Raw genomic sequence first — 21,144 nt, forward strand, 5'->3', positions numbered from 1 at the left:
TTAGAAACAAAAACGGGCCACAGAAGGGAAAAAGTTGAGAGCCACTGCTCTAGGCCCCTTCAATTCTTACTCATATCAGCAATAATTATAATTTTATTTTAGAAAACCCAGCAATGAGAAGCTTGGACCTTCATATCGAGTTTGATAGTTTCACTTCACAAGTTTTGAAAGAGTTCGAACTGATCGACGAACTCTCCACAAACCTGATCATTCGATTCTATAGAGTAGCGCCCCTGGATGCAAGTCAATTGTTGAAATTCACAAGCTGCCTGTTTGGTAGCAACACCTATCTAACGGTGAGATATTGTTACTTATCGATTTTAATCGGTAAGTATGTTGATAGGTATTTGTCTGTTAGATGCACGCGATATCTCAAGAAATTATGTCGTATAGTTAGCTATGTCACTATGGAGTAAGAGCGCTGTTTTGGGGGATAACCTAAATTTCGATCGATAAGTCTTCGGTTTCTGACCGATATTCTCGTTCTATACTTTGTACAATTTTAGTCTGAATGGATGTAGCATAAAAAACATTTTTTTTATTCCTCTTTGGGAGGGAGTGGGGGGGATTTCTTCCCGGTTGGGTAGACAACACATATAAATAAATTTAAAATCATTTCATTGTTCACTGGCTATTTAATTTCACCTTTAATCTCAATGATATTCATGAAATAAAACAGGATTATTTGTCATTAAATAGGACATTTTTAAATCTAGAACAGTATTTACTCTTGACACGTATATTTGGGTAAATTTTGAGATGCATGTACCAGTATGTAGGCAGCAGCAAATAAAAAACTTTGGCTTATCATATGAATTTTTATGGACTTGTTCGATTGACATTTGTCGCTTGCTATTTTGTTGTGACTGCTAATGTCAATTCAGGGTACAATTAAAGCAGTTATCTCTCATTAAAATTTCCATATTCTTGTGATGAAACAGATATGAAAAAGATCCTATCAATTCTCCCGCTTTATCTTTTTTTCAAATTTACTTTCAGAAACAGAGGAGGAGAGGCTTCGTTTCAAGACCTCAAGCAATGCTGATCATGAACCAGGTTTGTATGTTGATTGCTTTTATTAAGTGAGATTTGGGAATATTTGAGTCAATTCCGTCTTGTTTACACGGGCGTAGCAAGCGGGTTGGGCTCCCTCGTACAGTTCATCGTAGCTTGAAACACTGATTCAAAGTTCTCTTCACACGTTCTCCGGACCCGTTAGCTGTTACTGTTGAACTTGGCAATTAGGGATTTGAGAACCTCACTGGCTACGCTCTTGCTTGGTTATATTGAATTCTTTTGAGTTCAATTGAATAATTATAATTTTGATCAAATAGAACAGGGGTCGGCAACCTTTTGTCGCTCGCGGGCCATATTAAGGTTGCAAGTCATTGGCGGGCCGCACATATTTTTAGAAAGTTGAAAAACCGAACGGATGGTACTTTTTATAATAAAAATCAAACAGTGATACATCTCTCGAATAGAATATAGATTTATTTCCTCATTGCATCTCATAAATATTCATTTGAATATTTTCAGCGCCATTGAACCCTCTACACTTAGCATCAACTTTTCTGCGTTTTGTTGCCATTTGCTTAATTATAATTAAATTACTGCTCATTAAACGAGTAATTGTGAAATATATAATTGTTAGGTTATAGTATAATATAATAGTCTAAAGAATATATTTGTCAAAACGGATGTTTTTTTACTAAAATTTAGTGAATCGTCGCGGGCCGGATTATAGTGCTCTGTGAGCCGGATCTGGCCCGGGGGTCGTAGGTTGCCGACCCCTGCAATAGAACATTGTTTAACCCAGCTTTTCAGTGTTTTTAAATTTTGTTCTAATGGATAGGGGAATATATATATATATATATATATATTCGAAATCTAGGTGCACTTTGGCAACTGGTGCACGGTATGATCCAATCACCTCGTTGAGTTTCCTCTACCTTATGCTGTGAAAATCCTGATCAATCTATTTTTGCCTCGCATTCAATATTGGATTTTGATAATATTTTCAAATATGTGTTCCTTCGACTGACAGTTCTATTAACAAGTGATTATCTTGTTTAAATTAGTCAATTTATTTCTGTTCTTTTTTTTCAATATTTTGAAATTTTCACAGGGTCACAGCCAACACTCTGATCACGCAAGCAGAAATAATCCCTTGTTCACTAATATTCCTGAAGCTTTGCCTCCATCTCAGGTGAGGATGCTTGTTTTTGTCATTCACTTGCAATATAACAAGGTTCTAGGCAAGCTGTTAAGGAATTGTAGGAACTATAATGCTTTTGAAAAACCGCAAATTTTTATAGTTTGTTCTTCACTTACCCTACCCAATGCTGTTTGAAGTGGCTGCATTTTAACCTATGACCCTAATACAGTTGGTTTTTAATATGCTGATATTCAGTTGGATCAGCGGGGGGGTGGCTCATCGTGCTGAGCGTTAGGAATACGCTCGCCACCGCATCTCTGATTACTCTGCGTGGGTTCACAGGTTCAAATCCCATGCAGGGATGGTTATGTGCGAGAGGATTGCTGGACTCCTCGTCGTCGTTGGGCGGTTCACGTAACCGTTAGTCAGTTCGGCTTCCTCAACCATCATATCCATGCTTTCGAAAAACAAAAATATCTAAAACTAATCCCATACCCGACATGGACTGGTAATCGGACGAGAGGCCGTGGTTGGCCATATGGTTAAGCCGTCTTATCGGCTTTCCTCTCTCACTGGGATAAATATGTAAATCCTATCCTATCTGTTCTGCAGTATTGTAGGTCTGCGTCATTTAAGCTCATTTAGTTGGTCAACTGGAAACATTTAATAGGTACAACCCCAGCAATGTTGTATTCTGCTTTGGGTTCAACAAACACATTTATTTATATAATATTGTAACTAAACTAATGACATCCTTATAATAGAAATAAGTAGGATTTACTTGGTCACGAATTTTACCCGTAAGGAGCTTGACATTTAATAACTTCTAGAATATTTTCCGGTAGGAATCTTTATGAAAGTAAGAACAAGATATATATTCCAAGTTTTAGCGGCATTCGCTGGCATGTTATGCATCCGTTGTTGGCAAGCCTAGGATCCCATTTACTAGCTAACTCCCAGTGAGACATAGCTCGTTGATTAATTCAACTTCAGAGTTTAGTAGTTTCAATGACTCATAGAAATTCAGTGATTGCTGTAACTTTGCTCAGAGATGAGCCTACTTACTATTCTTCAAATTGGGTGTACGTTGCATTGATTAGCTACTTTATATACTTTTTTAGTCCTACGTTGAGTACTGCCAGAGTGCCAGGGACGAGGCGTTGAAACTTGAAACTTGAGATTTTAAGCATGTGTTCACAAGACTACTACTACCTACTTTACAGCAGTTACTATATGAATAAGTTCAAATAAGTTTTTGACTCCAATTGGTAATGAAAAGAAAGTCAGCAAGGAGAACAAGAGCTAAGAATAATATTATAGTGAGTTAATTATGTGTTGCCATATTTTGCATTCTTATCTTTGCTCAGAACAGGATTCTTATGCGAACTATTGTTATATTGATGGAGACATTCTAAATTCAAAAATTTCATTTTATTATAAACTATCAGGTAACCCAAAATACATATGGGTGTCGTGGCTCGATAAGCAATATTGGTCCTCCACCCAGAAATGCCTTCTCTACTTATTTTTGCATTCTTTATTCACGAAGGCAGCAAAACGACACTTTCTGCGAATAGCAGATACATTAAAGATTCGATTTCACTAAACCAGAACAGTAGCAGCACCTTTTAAAGGTCACATAACACATAATATGTTTTTTCTTCCAATCGCCCGATGACCAGCTTTTGTTTCCGATGGTTTCCCTTCCTAAGTAAATCTGTGTGCTAACCCTCCTATGTATTGTTACTTATCGATTTTAATCGGTAAGTATGTTGATAGGTATTTGTCTGTATGTCTGTTTGTCTGTTAGATGCACGCGATATCTCACGAAAGCGAGATTGAATCTGCTCCAGATTTTGCATGTGCTTTCATCTTATCTCGGACCAGAAGCCTATTGATTTTGGGCGTATTATGTCGTATAATTAGCGAGTTATCAATCAATTATTGATATAGTGATCTAGATTTTTGTAAAGCGAGAGAATTTTGAGACTCGCCGAGTGTGTGTGTGCGATGCGCAGTGCGCAAGAGCGGATGAATCGAAACTGCAGTTTCTGTTTTGGGGGATCCCCTAACTATCGATCGATAAGTCGGTTTTCAACCAATATTCTCGTTTATGATTTTGCTGGTTGAAATATACTGGAAAAGACTACTCAAAACAAATATTGTATGAACTACTAGGCTCATTAAATGTCTATAAAGCTAAAAGTGATCAAACATGAATTGTAATAACTGGTAGTGAATGGGATTTTTCATGAGAAATTTTGCTGTGACCGCAGTTACTTAAATTATTTAGTATAGAATCATGCGTAAGAATCGATTGACGCGAAACTTGAAGCAGTTCATGTCAATACAATCAAGAAAACAGCAATTAGGGAGTGATTTACACATAAAACATTATTTATATGGTGATTAGTAAATTTTTTGGAAATTTATGTAGTCATTTGCGTTCGGTATCAAGTGGTTACTGATTATTCTTGTTATTTTTTGCCTAAAAATTCTGCTCTTCATAGCCTGGAGATTCAACTGAACAGAAAAAACTAGAGATTCATGTGTTTGAGAAACCTATTGAAACTGTCAGAGATGCTCCAACTTGTATGGATGAGGTATGTTTAATTTGAATGAAATTTTGACTGTTTTCTGCTACTAATAAGATTTTTAGATGAATTTCACGTTATAAAAAATTGTATTTGGATAATTTCAATATTTCATCATGGTATTGGATTTAACGACTTCAATTGGCATCCGTTGGCTTCTAATGCATCACTACCTTCAGCGATAATCCATAGCTCGTAGACCGGTCTCGTGTGCATGAGCTTACTTTGAGCAAAGATTATTGATTCTGATTCTCTTATGTATATCAATAGGGTGAACAAATCAGAACAGTAAATATTTTAGTTCTTCCTAAAACAGCAATCAATGTAATTTTGGCTGCCAGTTTTTAGAGTTTTGTTCAGGATAGAGAAGGGAAATATAAATATGCGATTCACTCTTGCCTTAAAATTAGTAACCTATAAATATATTTGCTTAAGAATCCGGTTTTAATACCGTCCCCAGACCAACTTGTAAAAATATGTCAAAGAAGGAAGAGTCAAGGAGCGCGATTATTGGAGACATCTTCTTCTTCGGAATCAGAAGTAAGGATAAACTTTTCATATTTATCCATGGGAGAGCAAAGCTGATTAGACAACCTAATACTTACTACGCCATTCTTCCGGTTACAAGTCCATGTCAGCAGGCGCGCAGCCAGGATTTTCAAAAGGGGGGGGGTTTCAAAATTTGAATTTTCCATTGCCGTCTGAAACAGTCACTGCGATTATGCGCTCGTTAAAAGAGCCGCCTTTTCACCTTATAATGATTTTTCTGTCGCGTAAAACTTTCAATCCATGACAACTATGAGATTCCAAAATGTCCTTATGTATTAATTTATTTGTGTCCAAAATATCTAGCGGTTGCGACTTCTTACGTCAAAATAAAAGCATTTCTAGACTGAATACGGGCATATTAAAATGTATTGCTTTATTAATTTAATTATTTTCAATTTAAACTGTGGTGCCGTCGACAAAGCAAGAGCCACTCTGAAATACCACGACGTTCCGCAGACATAAAAATGTGGTAAACTGCCCGTTTATATATTGTTTTGATCCGTATTTTTGCTTTTTTTGCGAATTTGACAATTTTTAGATGTACTTGTAACTCTGCAAACCGGAAAAGAGTCGTGTTCTCAATCTTGTTTAATGTTAACACGAACTATTTCGAAAGCAACTTTAAAGTAATAGATAAAAAGGTGAATGTCGCCCACAGTTCGCTGTGTTTCAATTTTAGTGACGATATGTTTCTAAACACTTACCAAAAAAACTTTTGACTGCGTTTTTTGACTCTTGCGAGCCTCAACAAAACTTATATTGTTTACGATTTTCTTTTCAGTATTTTTATATTGTCACTTTTCGATTAAAATATTTAGGTTTCAATTTGCTCCTTAATTTTTTTTGGAATCTCGCCGCCGATGAACGTATAATAACTCACCAGATGCACAATTCCGTGCGAGTACAAAAATAAAATAATTATCGTCGTTATCGTTGCACAAATCTGTGAATTAGAGAGAATAAACACCAACGTTAAGGCGTTTAGGTCTAAATAACACGTCACGATGGTAAAAACAATCGGCGATGTAAGTGGTAGGCGTTGCACGCGTTATTGGCGACTTTTTCAGTTCTGCGCCACTGCATGTCTGGTTTGAGTTTATTCCGACATGGAGTCCAGCAATCCTCTTGCACATAATCATTCTCCACTGGATTAGAACCTGCGAATTCACACAGTGTTATCGTTTGTGCAAACTTATTGTTAGCACAAATATTTGGTCAATTATATATTAAACCTTGGCACTCATAAGTCACTAGGTCAAATATGGTATTGAATCCATTTAATAAACGTTTAATTCATTTCTAATGTATGTACGAGATGTTGACTTAAAGCAAGACACCAAACAAACTGTGTGTAATTAATGTGTTTCTTCCCACAGGATTAGAATCTGTGATTGCAGGTGACCGTACATTTCAAAGCATTCATTCGCACCCGTATATCCGCGGGTTCAATCTATATGAGGGTGCTAAAATCCATGGGTTAGGGTTAGTATGGGTTCAAATATTCGTATAAAATAAGTTCCATAAGTGCAATAGTATGCAGGTGCAATTGTCGTGGGTTCAAATGTAATGGAACTATGATTGCACAGTGTAATAGTTTGTGCATTTTTAATTTGAACTTTTTTTTCAAAAAGTTGTTTTCATTATCAAGAATCATTAGTTATATTAAAACAGTATTCATCATACTATGAAATCGTTTAGAGCTGGGGTGGCTGTCACAATTTTTAATCCAGAATCTGAACCAATTTCATATAAGTATTCAGGACCTGTTTTAAATATTGTAAACATTGCTTCGATGTAGCAGTGAAGCCAGCGATTGCTCAATAACGATTTCGTTAATCTACCATCGCAGAGATCTCAAAGATCAAAGCTATCAAGTATATTGTTACGAGATTTTCGTAAGACTCCGGCAACCTCCAGCAAACCTCATCAAGGATCTATCTCTTCCCAAGTGATTGGAGAAAACCAGCCAGCATCATCAGTAACTCATTCAGCTTCTATGATACGGAATTTGCCAAGATCTAGCAAGTCAGAATCGAAGAATGATCTTGTAGTAGGTATGGAATTATTTTGTTATTGATTACCAAGTTATGTATGGTCAGGTGTGATTACCACCGGTTCATTCTGGCCGTAAATGTTGCCCATCCACCTGGCGAGCCATGTAAGTGAGGAGTGAAATGTTACATTTTTTGAACAATTTTTACAGTGTTATAGAAGCAAAACAGGAAAACAAACTAAATTTAATCACAATCTTGACAAATTCCTTGAGCTATTTTTTCAGCTGAAACATCAAAATTTGGTTTTAGTTTGGTTGTGGCAGCAATAGGCAAGCCTGATTGAATTGCTCAACGGGCTGGATTTGGCCTGCGGGACATTGTTTGACCATGTCAGCCATGTTGTTATTCTATTGTTGAAGCTCTGTCTCTGTTGAACCCAACCTTGTGTTTCATTGGAAGTACAGATGACTTGAATTGTGTCAAACTATAATCCTTCTTGTCAATTTCCGATAAGTCTTTTGTTTCTACTCAAACACTATCTTCTGGCATTTTGTGACTTTGTTACAGAGAATACGATTAAATCATTCTCGATTCTGGACGGGAATTCTGAAAAGTTGGGCTGTGTCAGTTACGGGTTCGTCTGGGGGCCGAAAATCGTCAAATTTTACTCTTGAAGGTCTAAAAATCATTTCAAGCTACAAAAAATTGCTGTCTATGATACAGAAAAATGCTTTTCTTCTCACTTTAACCCTCCGCCCCCTTCACTAACACCATGGAGACCATTTCATCAGGGCAGTAAATAGAAACAATTGCTCTTTAAGCTTATAATTTTGTTTTTAGTGAACGACAGCATTGCTCCTGAATCCCAATCTCAAGTTCTTTCTGCTGTTGTCACAAGTCAAAATGCAAATTCGAGAAAGGTAATATCAATTTTCGTATCCGAAAGTAGGATATCTTATGGAGTTTCAGTAGATATAGTGCTTTTAGAACCTCATTCGGTGTGTGATAGACAGGGTAGGCAAGCCTAAGAATTCTAATAATGCGCTACCACTCTCGAAGTTGAAATCACATATTATTCATTGATGGCATTAAAGATAGCCTTTTTTGGGGTGCTCCCGAAGTATGCGAACCAAGATGGCGGACATCGGAACGTAACATGGGTAACAGGTTAGGGTTAGGCGATAATTTTTTTCCAATTTTCCTTATTTTAGTCCTATTATCAGTTCGAAGACTAGCCAAGAGCCTCCCGTAGTATTTATACCTAAAATTATGGCCTAACCCTAACCTAGTACACATATTACATTCCGATGTCCGCCATCTTGGTTCGCATACTTCGGAGGCCCCACCTTTTTTACAAGTATTTCAGACCGAGGTCGCAAACAAACATTTTCGGGTTGGCCACAGACTTATTAAAAATTGCTAGAGTTGTTGCTAATTGTCCTAATTTTCGGCAAATTTATATGCTGCCAGCTCTACAGCTTAGCCCACCACATGTATATCAATAGGGTGAACAAATCAAAACTGTAAATATTTCAGTTCTGCTTAAAATAGCAGTGATTGTATTATTGGCTGCCAGTTTTTAGAGTTTTGTTCAGGACGGAGAAGGTAAATGAAAATATAAAAATCCGATTCCCACCCTCTGAAAATTAGTTACCTATAAACATATTCGCTTTTGAAGGATCCGGCTTGGATGCCGTTTCTTATTTCTAGCGCTAATGTCGGTGAATTATTTATTAAATCTTGGCACTCACAAGTCACTAGGTCAGATATGGTATTGATTCAATTTAAACGTTTAATTCATTTCTAATGTATGTACGAGATGTTGACTTAAAGCAAGACACCAAACAAACTGTGTAATTGATGTGTTTCCTCCGCAGGATTGGAATTTGTGATCGTGTAATTGTTTATGAATTTTTATTTTGAACATTTTAAACAAAAAGTTGTTTTCATTATCAAGAATCATTAAGCTCATTGACAACTCTTCATTGAGTGGATCTTTGGATAGATAATTTTGAGAAATTGCTTTCATATTTACTAGGCTTCCCAGAGCCAGTAATTTCACCTCTATCATTTTTAATTTTGAAAAACTCACATCTTCTCGGCTCGGATTTCAAATAGCGACTGTCAATAGAGAACAGAGACTGTCAATTAGGGCAAAGTATTCGAATAACGAATAGCGAATCGAATATTAAATTATTCGAATGGCATTTTACTATTCAAATATCCGGTACCACGTGACCTGCGGCACTTTGCTCCTACAGCTCTCGCTGGCAGACAAAAGCGACAAATTTGAGAAATCGTTGTTTTTGCGTTGTGATGTGATTTGCTTTCTTTTTGCGCCTAACGAATCTTTCAATTCCCTACTTCGCAAAAACATGTACCGCGCCGGTACGTAAATTAGGTATCAGTCGTTTTATGCATGACCCGAACATAAAAGTGATCATCGAAAATGATGAAATTGCGAAAATGACGAAAGTTGAAATTGCGTTTTCGAGAAACTATACATGACGCCCATAAGCTATGACCAGAAAAGAAATGACAAGCCAAACTCCATTTAATGAATTTTCTATGAGCTCTTCAGTGATTCCTTCCATCTGTGACCAAGTAATGTTTTGAAAATGTGAACATTTTACTCGGTCATGCATGGCGGGTTGAGTAATAAAATCGTGAACAAAAGTAGATCGTAAAATCAGTCGTGAATTTCGATGTTACAGCGCATACTGTCTCGTTTGCGAATTGTTGCGCCTATCATCATCGTAAATGATTACATTCGTATATTTCTAACATTTTTGCACTAATAATTAGGACGTGACATCATCGAAATCGTCAAGTGAAAGGTGAATTTGCAAATTCCGTAAGTAAAATTGTGAATTACTCTGAAACGATTTTAGCTATAATGCTTGCCAGGAAATTGTTTTGTTAAAAAAAAACGTTGAAACTCGAAAAAATTAATTGCAATAAGTGTCTGACCCACTTTTCGGCACAAAAGCACTCGAGCGCTAAATGTTTTTAGCATTAAGTCGCATATGTTAAATAAAATATCATTCAAGAAGTGCTGTTTATTAACGTCTTCTCGTTTAATGACCACGTAGAAATTGCCTTTATTGTCTAATTTTTCAATCATATTTCAAATCAACATTCAGGATTGATGCAATTGCTTTGCGAGGTTTATCTTTCTGATACAAAAATAACACAGACATCGTAGAAAGGCATTTGAAAGGAAGTTGATTATCATCTCAATAAATACCTGCATCTCGGTATCGATAATATTACCGCTCGCTTAAAATTCTGACGGCAAATTTACAAAAGTTGATAAATAAGTAAGACCAAAACCAACTCAAAAAATTGGTGTAAAATTAATTTGGGTTTCGATATCAATCCTCAATACCTATAATAAATGTTGCCGACGTGAATGCCGACGATTTTTCAATGTTTTATTTGATTTTCAAAGACTATCAGCTGACAAAAAATATTCGTTATTCGACTATTCGGTATTCGTTAAAAATATTGAATTATTCGATTCGAAAAAAATTTTCGATTTTGCCCACCCCTACTGTCAATAGAGGGCCACACGACAGCGATTAATTCAAAACAGCGATTGTCAATAGAGCGAATACACGACATTGATTTCCCAAACAACCTTAAAATTAATGTGACACGACATAGGGTTACCTTACAACGACCGACCAGGAAATTCAACTCAATGTCAATAATGTGTTTTTTCGTTATTTTTTTTTCTATATAGATATTGAAAAAGGAGAGACCTAAAGTTTCTTTTGACAGACCTAAAGTTTTTCCAGATGTATATGATTTCGGTTTGAATAGTGAAGAGAACGAGGTGCCGATAATATCACCCAGAAAGAAAGGTGTGCCGGTAATATCACTTAGAAAGAAAGGTAAAGTTTTTTCGAGTCAATAAAACTAGAGTTGATGCTTTAAATCAGGGGTGTGCAGCCTGCAATAAAAAGTTGTGCAGCCCTACGGAGAAGTGCCCATTCTGAATGGTATGTGATTCGCAAAGTGAGTTTTCTAATTTGTTATGTGAGAGTAAGTTTAATCCCTTTGCATTGCAAAGACTGTAGCTGAGTCCAATTTATTATCTATGCCTATAACGATACAATGCCCTAACAGCTAGCTGGGGGGAAAAGAGACGACGCATGTCGTAAGTTCAATAACCAAAATTTTGTTCCTACAACTACTAGAGGGTCTATGTTGAGTAAAGATGCTGCCCGTGGTTTCACCCAGTTATTTGTATCTGGCTCTCTCGTATTAAAGGCTGCACACCCCTGCTTTAAATTTGAAAAAAAATGTTTGAATAAATATTATTTCAACTGGCAAAGTTAGATCTCTCAATAATCTGGTCTCAAAATGAAGCTAATTCTGAAAGTTCTTGACATTTAACATTTCTATGAAGTTTTTCGACTATGTGAGTTGACAAACAGAGAGGGAGACTTGACCCTCGACTCAATAAGTTTAGGAGATGTTTTGAGATGGTTAAATTTTACAACTGAATGAACTGGATTCGACAATTCGTTAATTTAGTTTAAAAATACTTTTTGTTCTTTATTGATAATATCTTTGCTCTGCAGGAAAAAATAAAAAATTTAAACGCAAAAAGAAGACAAAATTATTTGATTTCTATTCTGATGATTCATCTTCTACCTCTGGTGAGTTTATTTTTATTTGTTACTGTATAGAACTCCACACTTACGCGGAGGGAATTTAAATTTTAATCGGACTATGTGGCAAGCCATGTCCTCCCAATCATCCCCCCAGTCCAGGTTTTTAGTTGAATTAATTAACAACTCAATTCTTTCTATTATATAGAATAGGATAGAATCTACATATTTATCTCGGGGGAGAGGAAAGGCGATAAGACAGCATATTCATATGGCGAACCACGGCCTCTTGTCCAGTTACCAGTCCAGGTCGGGTTCGGGATTAGTTAGCCAGATATTTATTTTCGGAAGCATGGACTTGATGGTGGAGGAAGCCGTAACTGAACGACCAGTGGTTACGTGAACCACCCTACGGCGGCGAGGTGTCCAGCAATCCTCTCGCACATAATCATTCCCGCATGAAATTCGAACCTGCGAATCCACGCAGAGTAATTAGAGGAGCGGTGGCAAGTGTATTCCTGACGCTTAACACGATGCGCCACACCAACGAGCCGATATGAATGTGATATGTTCGTTTAAAAAAATCTACTAAACAGGCAGCTATTTCACATGACTTCCACACCAAGCATGACTTCCTTAGCTACTATAGCTGAAAAGGTTGGAAATTTCGCTGTTTAACATTGCTGACCTAGGATCCAACACCAATTGTGAGGCAACAGGCATGCATATTAATTGAATTCAAGAACTTCGACCTGCGACCGCAACAAGAGCATCGAGGGTCGGACCCCCCCCCCCCTATTTGAAATGTTAAAAAAGTATTTATTCAATTTTTCGTAGCATTTAAGACCCTCAAGTCTATTTGAAAACCAGGCGGATCCACTTACGGTCTAACTCTGTAATTAGTATTTCTTGGCTGCCCATCGCCCCTGCATCACAATATGTTCAGATCCATAAGTTTTTACCATTAGGTCATCATGCCCACCTGTTACATATTATGACTAGAACTCTTCTTTATTCAGATACGAGCTCTGACCCGGGTTGGTTGAAAGAACATATAAGGAAAATGGAAACGGGGGAATCCCCCAAACGTATTAAGACTTATCTCAAAAAGGACAATCCCAATTTATCACCACTTTATGTACGTACCAACTATAACATGCAGGTTTGCTCTCAGTTACTTCTGTACTCTGAAATTTTTATGCCAACAATTATCTTCAAGACCTCTAGTTATGGAATTCACTACCTCGTAGCTGTTTTCTGTGGTGACTTAAACTGCTTCATGGGCGCTCCAGAAGTATGTGTACCAATATGAAGGTAACTAATTTTTGCCTACTTTAAGTTGTGTAACGGATGGGCAAGTGGTATATTTAGTTGGCTAACACAAACAATCCCCGAACTCCTAATAGAAATAAAATAAGGAAAATCGGAATAAAATTGTGACTTAACCCTAACCTATTAGACTTCAATTCTCATGCATACATCGAGATATTGCTTGTCAACTCAATTTTTTCTTCAGACTTTGAACCATTCGTTCATAACATAGCCTACCTAATACCGTTAATTCTTCCATATTTAAGGATATTTCAACTTCATCATCTAACGACTCTGCCAGTAGTCCTGAAGTTGTGAGATCCGAAGTAACATATGTGAGTACTGTTTGACATTTTTTATCATTTCTGAACTATTTTACTCAGGGTAATTATCCACAGAAGCATCTGAATTACAGATGCTGAATACACATGCACATGTCTGTCATGATTGTTTCAATGAATGTTGTTTCCCACATTTGCTCCAATTGTATGTATTCTACCTCATATACTTGACCAAAAAATTTGAAAATTACAAAGGTAATTTATCGATACCATATATTGTTTAGGCTCTCACAGATATATCAAATGAAGTAAAAATACTCAACAAAAACTGATTGGAAAACAACAAACCTGGTTGAGATATATTAAAACTGACTTCATTAAAAAATTGAAATTGTAAAGGGGGTTTATGGACGACACACTTCATATCTATAAGACTATAATATATACATAATTTAGTATTGATATTTTCGTTATTCAACAAAGTTTTTATCCTACATTTCTTTCTATATTACAGACTTCCCTAATGGAGTGGCCGAGTGGAAAACCAAAGACATGTAGTTTTGCAAGAGCATGTAATCTCACTTTCAATGACATTGTGGGAGACGAAAAGAATGATCCGACGCATATCAGCAAAACATTTGAGGTATAAATATGAAGATTCTAAATCGGTGGCCGCTAAGAATACGCTTGCCATCTACCTCTTATTATTATCCTGTATAATTTTGGGTGAGAGGATTTCTGGAGTCGTCGCTGTAGGGTGGTTCACGTAACCGCTGGTCAGTTATGGCTTTCTACAACAAGTCCATGCATATGAAACAAATAACTGGATAAGTAATTCCGTACACAATAGGGACTGGTTATCGGACAAAAGGTGTGGTTTGACAAATTGACATATACTATTGTCTTTCCTCCTTCCTGGTATAAGCAGGGGAATCATATCCTATCATTATATGATTCTTAGTTGTTGCCTTGCGCTATGTATAGTATCAGCCACAATAAAACAAAATTAACCAAATTTTCAGAAATGGACTTTGATCTTCTGTCATTGTGAATCAGGTGTCATCTTTTGAACTGGGTTGCAAATCTGTACTTTTGATTTTGGTTAGTTCTCTATTTGGATTTTTAGGTTTAGCTGTAAAAATCTGAATATTACAAAAATGCTATTTTCTCGATACGTTGATTGACATAATTTGTTTTTTTTGTGATGATATATAGTCAAAAGTTGTACCAAATAGCTTTAGTGATGTGGGGTCCACTTATCTAGGATAGGATTTACATATTTCTATTTTCTTGACTGCTCCAAAACTCACGGCAACAAGCATTTGCCGGCACATACTGCATCACTATAATTCGGTACAGTTTTAGCAGTCATCGTCTCCCCTCCGTTTTTCTGTTATAAATGAAGATAATTTCCTCGCCTCCTATTGTAGCTTAGAGTTTAGTTAGAGGCTTTCTACAGAGATTACTTGGTCACACAGAAGCACTGCAATGTGAAGTTACCACTCTTTATATCATTATTCTTCATGTAAATCAAATTTCTTTCCTGCGCGTTTTAGGAAGGTTTCTAGTATTTTTCGACGGTTTTTCACTGTTGTCGAGTATCATGAATATTACGCTACAAGAGCCTTTTTATGTTTTTCAGGTTAGTCCTTTTGAAGACTCTGACCTGTCTTTACCTGACTTTGATAGTTTTCCTGAAGCAACAAAAGAAAGTGGCAGAGAAGTGAGTTTCAGAGAATTTTCAAAACCCAATGGCTTTTACATCACTCATGGTTTTGAAGAGTTATTTTGATTTTACAGAGTTTGAACTTCTTTGAAACTAGTTTTGAAGTTTCTTTCAACATAATTTTGTTAGCCAGTCTTCAATAAATTGTTGGATAGCTTGACCCACCCCAGCACCGCTGTGCAAAAAATAAGTTTGAAATAATAATAAATAAAATAAAGAAACAGGCTGTGCAGCCATCTGAGACAAAATATAGCTAAATTAGAGAGTGCAATTTGGGCTGAACAATTTATTACGGCTCCCATCTTCACTGCTATGCAGAAAAAAGACAAGACTGTCTTAAATAAATCGAGTATGGAACAATAAAATATAACAGACTTTTTCTTATAATAAGAAACACTCCTGGAGATGGGATCGCTTTTTAGACCAAAATTTCATTCCAATTTTCCTTATTTTAGTTCTATTAAGAGTTTGGGGGCTGTCTGTGTTAGCCAGGTAAATATACTTCTTGCCCATAGGCTTCCGTCCCTTTACACAACTCGATGTAAAGTAGCCGAACAAAATTAGTTACCTTCATATTGGTACACACACTTGACTTTTTTCATTACAGAATACACCCGAAGTTGGTGAACTAGCAAGACTGAACAACAACACTCCTTCAACATCTTCTGCTGGAATGACAATTAAAGAGAAAAATAGAAAAAAACCTACAGAGAAAGATATCCTTTTATAATCATTATATTTAGTTCAATGTAATGGATACTGGAAACACGTCCGAGCCAATAGGATGTGAAAGTATGTGCAAATTTTGAGATCAACGAATGTGCTAAATCAGGAGTCTGCAATGCACGTATTTAACCCACATGGGATGTGAACACACAAAGGATATTGAGAGGTGCGATAGCGTCAAACGGTGATATTTGAATAGTGATTAATTGAATTCAATTGCTTAAACCGGCTTACTATACACTCCAAGCAAAATTCTAAAACAAGTATTCCTTGGAGTTGAAGTTTTCTGTGTTATTATACACATATAGGGCAGCTTAATAAAAACCCTTTTATGAGAGAAAATTAACCTAGTATTAATGAATCCCTTGTGAAAATACGTAAGTTCTTCTATTCAACTTTCTGTGTATTTTCTTAACTATTTGCGTCATCACATGGAACCAAGGTCATCTCCAGTGAATTATTTCGGTCAAACTTCAACCTCCAACTATAAATGTAAAAAGAAAATCAACATGACGTCAGTATTCTACTTATAGTGTACATGGGATGCTTACAGCGCTAATTTTGTTAGTAATTTGTTTATTTGTTGTTCCAACACTTCTATTCACTTTTTTGTTTTTGTGTAATTTTTTGGTGATTTTGAATTAAATGATGAAATGAAGTTTCTTTAGCCTAGCACTGTTTTTTGTTACCGACTGCAGCCTATTTCGAGAATCTAGACATACACATGGACATAGTTTATTTTGCTATCGCCGACAAGAGCACACAGATACTAAGGATAGGATTTACATACCGTATTTATCCCTGGTGAGAAAAGCCGATAAGACTGCCTAGTCGTATGATGTACTATACCCAGTCTTACCAACCCAGTCGTACCAGTCCATGTCGGGATACCATATTTTTGTGACTTCAAAGTGGGATGCCTCTAAAGACAACCGGTCGGTACAAATGGTTCGAAATTAGGCTAATTGGTTTTACATGCGATACGTTTTCTAACAATGTTAGCGGAAAACAAACGCATCCACCTTCAGAAAGTAGGCTAGCGCTACACAGAAGCAACAGTAACGGGAACATGTTCGTGTATTATGCTGCGTGGCTGAATGCCAAAGGGACTTTTGACAGACTTGTCCGAACGGTGGGACAAGACGCGAAAAAGCAGGACTGTTCCGCCTAAAGCGGACGTATGGTAAGCCTATACCAGCAATACAAAACATAGGCCATAATATTATTCCCATTTTCCTTATTTTAGTTCTATTACAAGTTTGGGGACTAGCCAAGTGACTCCTGTAATATTTGATCTGAAATTATGGCCCAACCCTAACCTGGTACAACCAACCACGTTCCGGCGTCCGCCATCTTGGTTCACATACTACGGGAATACCATTAATTCTACATGGTAACACACGCTGGGTAATCAGTGGCTCATTAGCGAGCGTATTCCTATCAAGTCCATGAACAAATAGGTGGCTGACTAATCCCATACCTGACATAGACTGGTAAACGGACAAGATGACGTGGTTCTTCATATGGTTAAGCCCTTTTATTAGTTTTCCTCTTTCTTGGGATAAATATGCTATTCTGTCTAGATGTTGCACAAGATTTAATTCTGTTTGATAGTTAGCTATTTTATTAAGCTTATTCATTCTCAACGAAACGGTACCGGTAACGCATCAGCTAGACCAGTTGTCGGCAACCTTTTTCAAGTGATGGCCCGGTAATGCCTGACCAACATTTTGGCGGACCATTTTTATACAAACGAACTAAGCTAATGCAATAAATTATACGCATTAGGAAATTTATGTTGACAATATACTAAAAACGATGGCCATTCTATTTAATGCGATATCTGTATGTGTTTGCTGACCATTAACAGTTCCCACGTTGGAGATATGGTAGACATTAACACATGTAATGTGTTTCTTGCATCTCGCCTACTTCGATATTTCGTTTTTGTAGTTGTCAACATTGAAAACCAGGCATCACAATAATAAGATTTCGAGAAAGGTTACAATGCATGTAAACCTTCCGACCTTAGTCTGGGCATTGATTGATGTTTGTTTTTCCAAAACTAATTTTTTTACCCGAAGTGCTAACTTTATGATTATCCTGATTCTGAAGTATAGAATTAGCACCGACTAGGTACGACCGGTTAGCTTCGAGCCAATAGCGGAGTAGTCATGTTTTCAGCGAGAATCATTTTGTTGGAAAGATTTTATTCGACCGATGAGAGACATTCTTATATGCGTGATAGAGAAAACAATTGATCGGGCATTACTGCCACATGCTGACATGGCAATTGTTTGTGAAGTCAAACATGATGCTCAAAAGTGTTGTGTTTGCTGTTGGGTGCTGTTTTTAGTCTCATAGGGTTTGTAGTTAGATTGTAGAGATTTTATTACAGCCTTGTCTGTTTTTGTGTGACCTCTCTGCGAACCGGCAGTAACTTTTCCGCGAACCGGCGATGGGCTGCGGCCCGGTGGTTGCCGACCACTGCACTAGACCCAGGAAGCCCCCAGTATTCACAGCTCTGAACAGCAATCCCGAGCCCCCAAACTGAGCCCCCACAATCAAGACCTTACCCCCAACCTATCGTCCAATTCACCCAAGGTAGGGGCAGTAAGTAAAGGATTGAAGACACCGGTACAAGCAGTAGCCAAATCTCCAAGTTATGAAATTTTGGTGGAATAAGTGCATACTTCAGAAAGGACTGTAACCAAATATTCTACTGTTCTGAATATATTTAATATTGAATATATATTTAAGTATCATATACCCTCGCATATAAGCAGAGTTTAAAACATGAAAAAAAGGTTGCCAAACTGTGGGGTGGCATGTTGCCAATTCAATCGAATACCACTGAAAATTCTGCTTAAATGCGCCTAACTCTGATCGCACTCAAACGAAATGCTAACTTGATTGACAAGTATGGCGAGGATGAATTTCGAGGATTGATTAATATTAATAAAGTAAAACATAACATTAATGATTATCATTTTCATTAATTCTCTTCTGCAACCATTTGCTGTGATAAGTGCGTACAGCTAGTTACGGTTTGTAGGGTCGGGTTATATGCGCATATTTATAGATTCATCATTTTAGGGGTGAGGATATATCATAGGTACTGCCAAGAAGGTCATCAATTGTATAACTATATTCTACTATTCTGGATAAAATGTTGTCTTATTAGCGTCATATTAAAAAAGTTTCTTAATTGCCCCCTTGGTCTCGGGTAGTGTCTCACCCCAATAATCATTCCTAACCCCCACCTGACTACATCATACAAAAATTACACCACTGCACGTCAGAATCATGAAATAGAGCTTGCCAAAGTATAGCGTCGGTCAACCGAAATTCCAAATAATTATAAAACAATGTTTTTTGCAGAAATCATCCAATTTCAAAGACTCCCTTCACGGCATCGTTCGGCACAAAACCAGAGGCATCCTTCTCTCACTATACATGAGACCAACATTGATGCAGGCTCCGTTCCAACATGCTATTGACAATGCTACCCAGCAGGTATGATGTTCTTTTCAAATGACACTGTTGACACATTTTTTACTGTGAGGCTAAACTGAAGCCATTGTGAGGACTTTTCAATTCCTTGTGTACATGAAAAAACTAATTTTTTGGATGGCCTAGTTAGAACTTACAGCCCGCCAACAAAATGATGTACACCCCTGGTGTATGGCATGCAAGTCTTCCTGAATAGACTGATAGGTCGTTTGCCTCGTTTTATTACTATTGAAAGTCTGCATTTCTGTCTCCCGTTTCTGACCCAAGGGTCACGGAAGGTCTAAAAATGGGTCGCGATAAGATCGTCAATGCATGGGCAATCTAAGAGGAGAAGGGCGAATTTTCAGCTTTCCCAATGTTTCAATTTAGCTTCTAAACTCTGGTATTTAAAAATAATGGAAAATAAAATTTCATTCACGGAGAGAACTGTCTTGAGCTCATTGTTACATCACAATTCTGATATGCCAGTCACGTGTATTATTTTATGGCATTGGTAACCATGCACGTCACTTGACGTTGTGTTGACAGCGCGGAATGTCGTCTTAGTGGATTAAAATAACCAAAAATGGGTGTCTTTATGGTAATGATAATTGTAATAGACGACGCAATGTAAAAGCTCGCTTCTCAACATTAGATTATTCAATATCTAGAGAAAATGTGACTTCATCTCGAGGCACCATTTACCTCGAAAGAAGCAGTGTGTGCACATTTGATGAGTGAAAAGTTGTATATTGCGGGAGATACCGAAGTCCAGCTAGGATGTTGTGTTTGTGACGGACAGCGGACGACGTTTCTGCTACAATTTGCGACAAGGCACTTGTGCGAGCGAGGATTTTTGGCACTGACGGTTATTAAAACTAAGCTTGCAATTGCCTCGATTCCCGTGACAACTTGCGTATTGTGCTCAGTAAAATAAAGCTGTGTATTGAAGATATATTGAAAAGGAAATTTCAGTTTCATCAATCTCACTGAGTCAATGGACTGTTTCTAATAAATAGTTGTCTGTATTTGAGTCAAACTGTACTAACATTAAAACACATTTTGCGTTATTTAGGATTGGGTCGCGGGTATTCATAAAACTCCGATTTGGGTCGCGCTCGAAAAAGTTTATGAACCACTAACATTGAAGACTGGTTGATTACAGCTTTGTCCACCATCAAGACCATACTTACAAAAACAAATAACCGGCTAAAAAATCCTATACCAGACATGGCGTGGTAACCAGATGTGTTGTAGCTTCATCCACCATATGTCCAGATTATAAGATTTTGTATTTTTCAATAAATTTATATGATTTCGTAATAGTTGTCCAGAGGTATGATCTGAATGATTTGAAAACCATCCACCTTACCAAGGGTATAATAAAATATATAGGCTATACCACATTGGAAAGGTTCAAGTCCTTCCTAAAATGGTAGTTCCTTAGAAGTCCTCACTATCAGTGGCTGAAGTTATATACACTAGGAAAATAGTAGCTTATATATCTGCAACAAGACTCTCACTCTTAGCATTCTTGCGTTACCGTATACGCATACGATTCCACCAGCTCAAAGGCACATAGAGCAAGGAAAGGTATCTAATTAGTTTCACGTAACCCCAATTGTTATTTATATATCTGTGACTGCTTTTTTGGAGCCTTATTCTGAGTAACAGTGCCTCGTAAATACTCCAATTTA

The 21,144-nt window shown here is 37.1% G+C and overlaps 1 protein-coding gene across 9 annotated transcripts in view; it reads left to right on the forward strand.

Annotated features, from left to right (window-relative positions):
* Positions 1 to 21,144, forward strand: part of LOC120334479 (uncharacterized) — a 62,934-nt gene that overhangs the window by 10,923 nt on the left and 30,867 nt on the right. For 4 of the 9 annotated variants that reach the window (XR_013480655.1, XR_013480654.1, XR_013480652.1 and 1 more), the window contains exons 11-26: positions 103 to 296; positions 1,000 to 1,056; positions 2,126 to 2,206; positions 4,666 to 4,758; positions 5,185 to 5,289; positions 7,148 to 7,352; positions 8,133 to 8,212; positions 11,038 to 11,188; positions 11,882 to 11,959; positions 12,931 to 13,073; positions 13,489 to 13,557; positions 14,018 to 14,146; positions 15,146 to 15,226; positions 15,837 to 15,945; positions 16,387 to 16,518; positions 19,337 to 19,471. Coding sequence is in view for 4 of the 9 variants with exons in the window: in XM_078120569.1 (XP_077976695.1) it covers positions 103 to 296; positions 1,000 to 1,056; positions 2,126 to 2,206; positions 4,666 to 4,758; positions 5,185 to 5,289; positions 7,148 to 7,352; positions 8,133 to 8,212; positions 11,038 to 11,188; positions 11,882 to 11,959; positions 12,931 to 13,073; positions 13,489 to 13,557; positions 14,018 to 14,146; positions 15,146 to 15,226; positions 15,837 to 15,945; positions 16,387 to 16,445 (1,634 nt within the window). In the remaining 5 variants the exon portion in view is untranslated. Of the gene's footprint in view, positions 1 to 102; positions 297 to 999; positions 1,057 to 2,125; positions 2,207 to 4,665; positions 4,759 to 5,184; positions 5,290 to 7,147; positions 7,353 to 8,132; positions 8,213 to 11,037; positions 11,189 to 11,881; positions 11,960 to 12,930; positions 13,074 to 13,488; positions 13,558 to 14,017; positions 14,147 to 14,525; positions 14,605 to 15,145; positions 15,227 to 15,836; positions 15,946 to 16,386; positions 16,623 to 19,336; positions 19,472 to 21,144 lie in introns of those variants that run through there. The other 5 variants (XR_013480656.1, XM_078120569.1, XM_078120571.1 and 2 more) reach the window with 5 other exon arrangements.

This window comes from Styela clava, chromosome 15 (genome assembly GCF_964204865.1).
Source record: "Styela clava chromosome 15, kaStyClav1.hap1.2, whole genome shotgun sequence".
Taxonomy (NCBI): Eukaryota; Metazoa; Chordata; class Ascidiacea; order Stolidobranchia; family Styelidae; genus Styela; species Styela clava.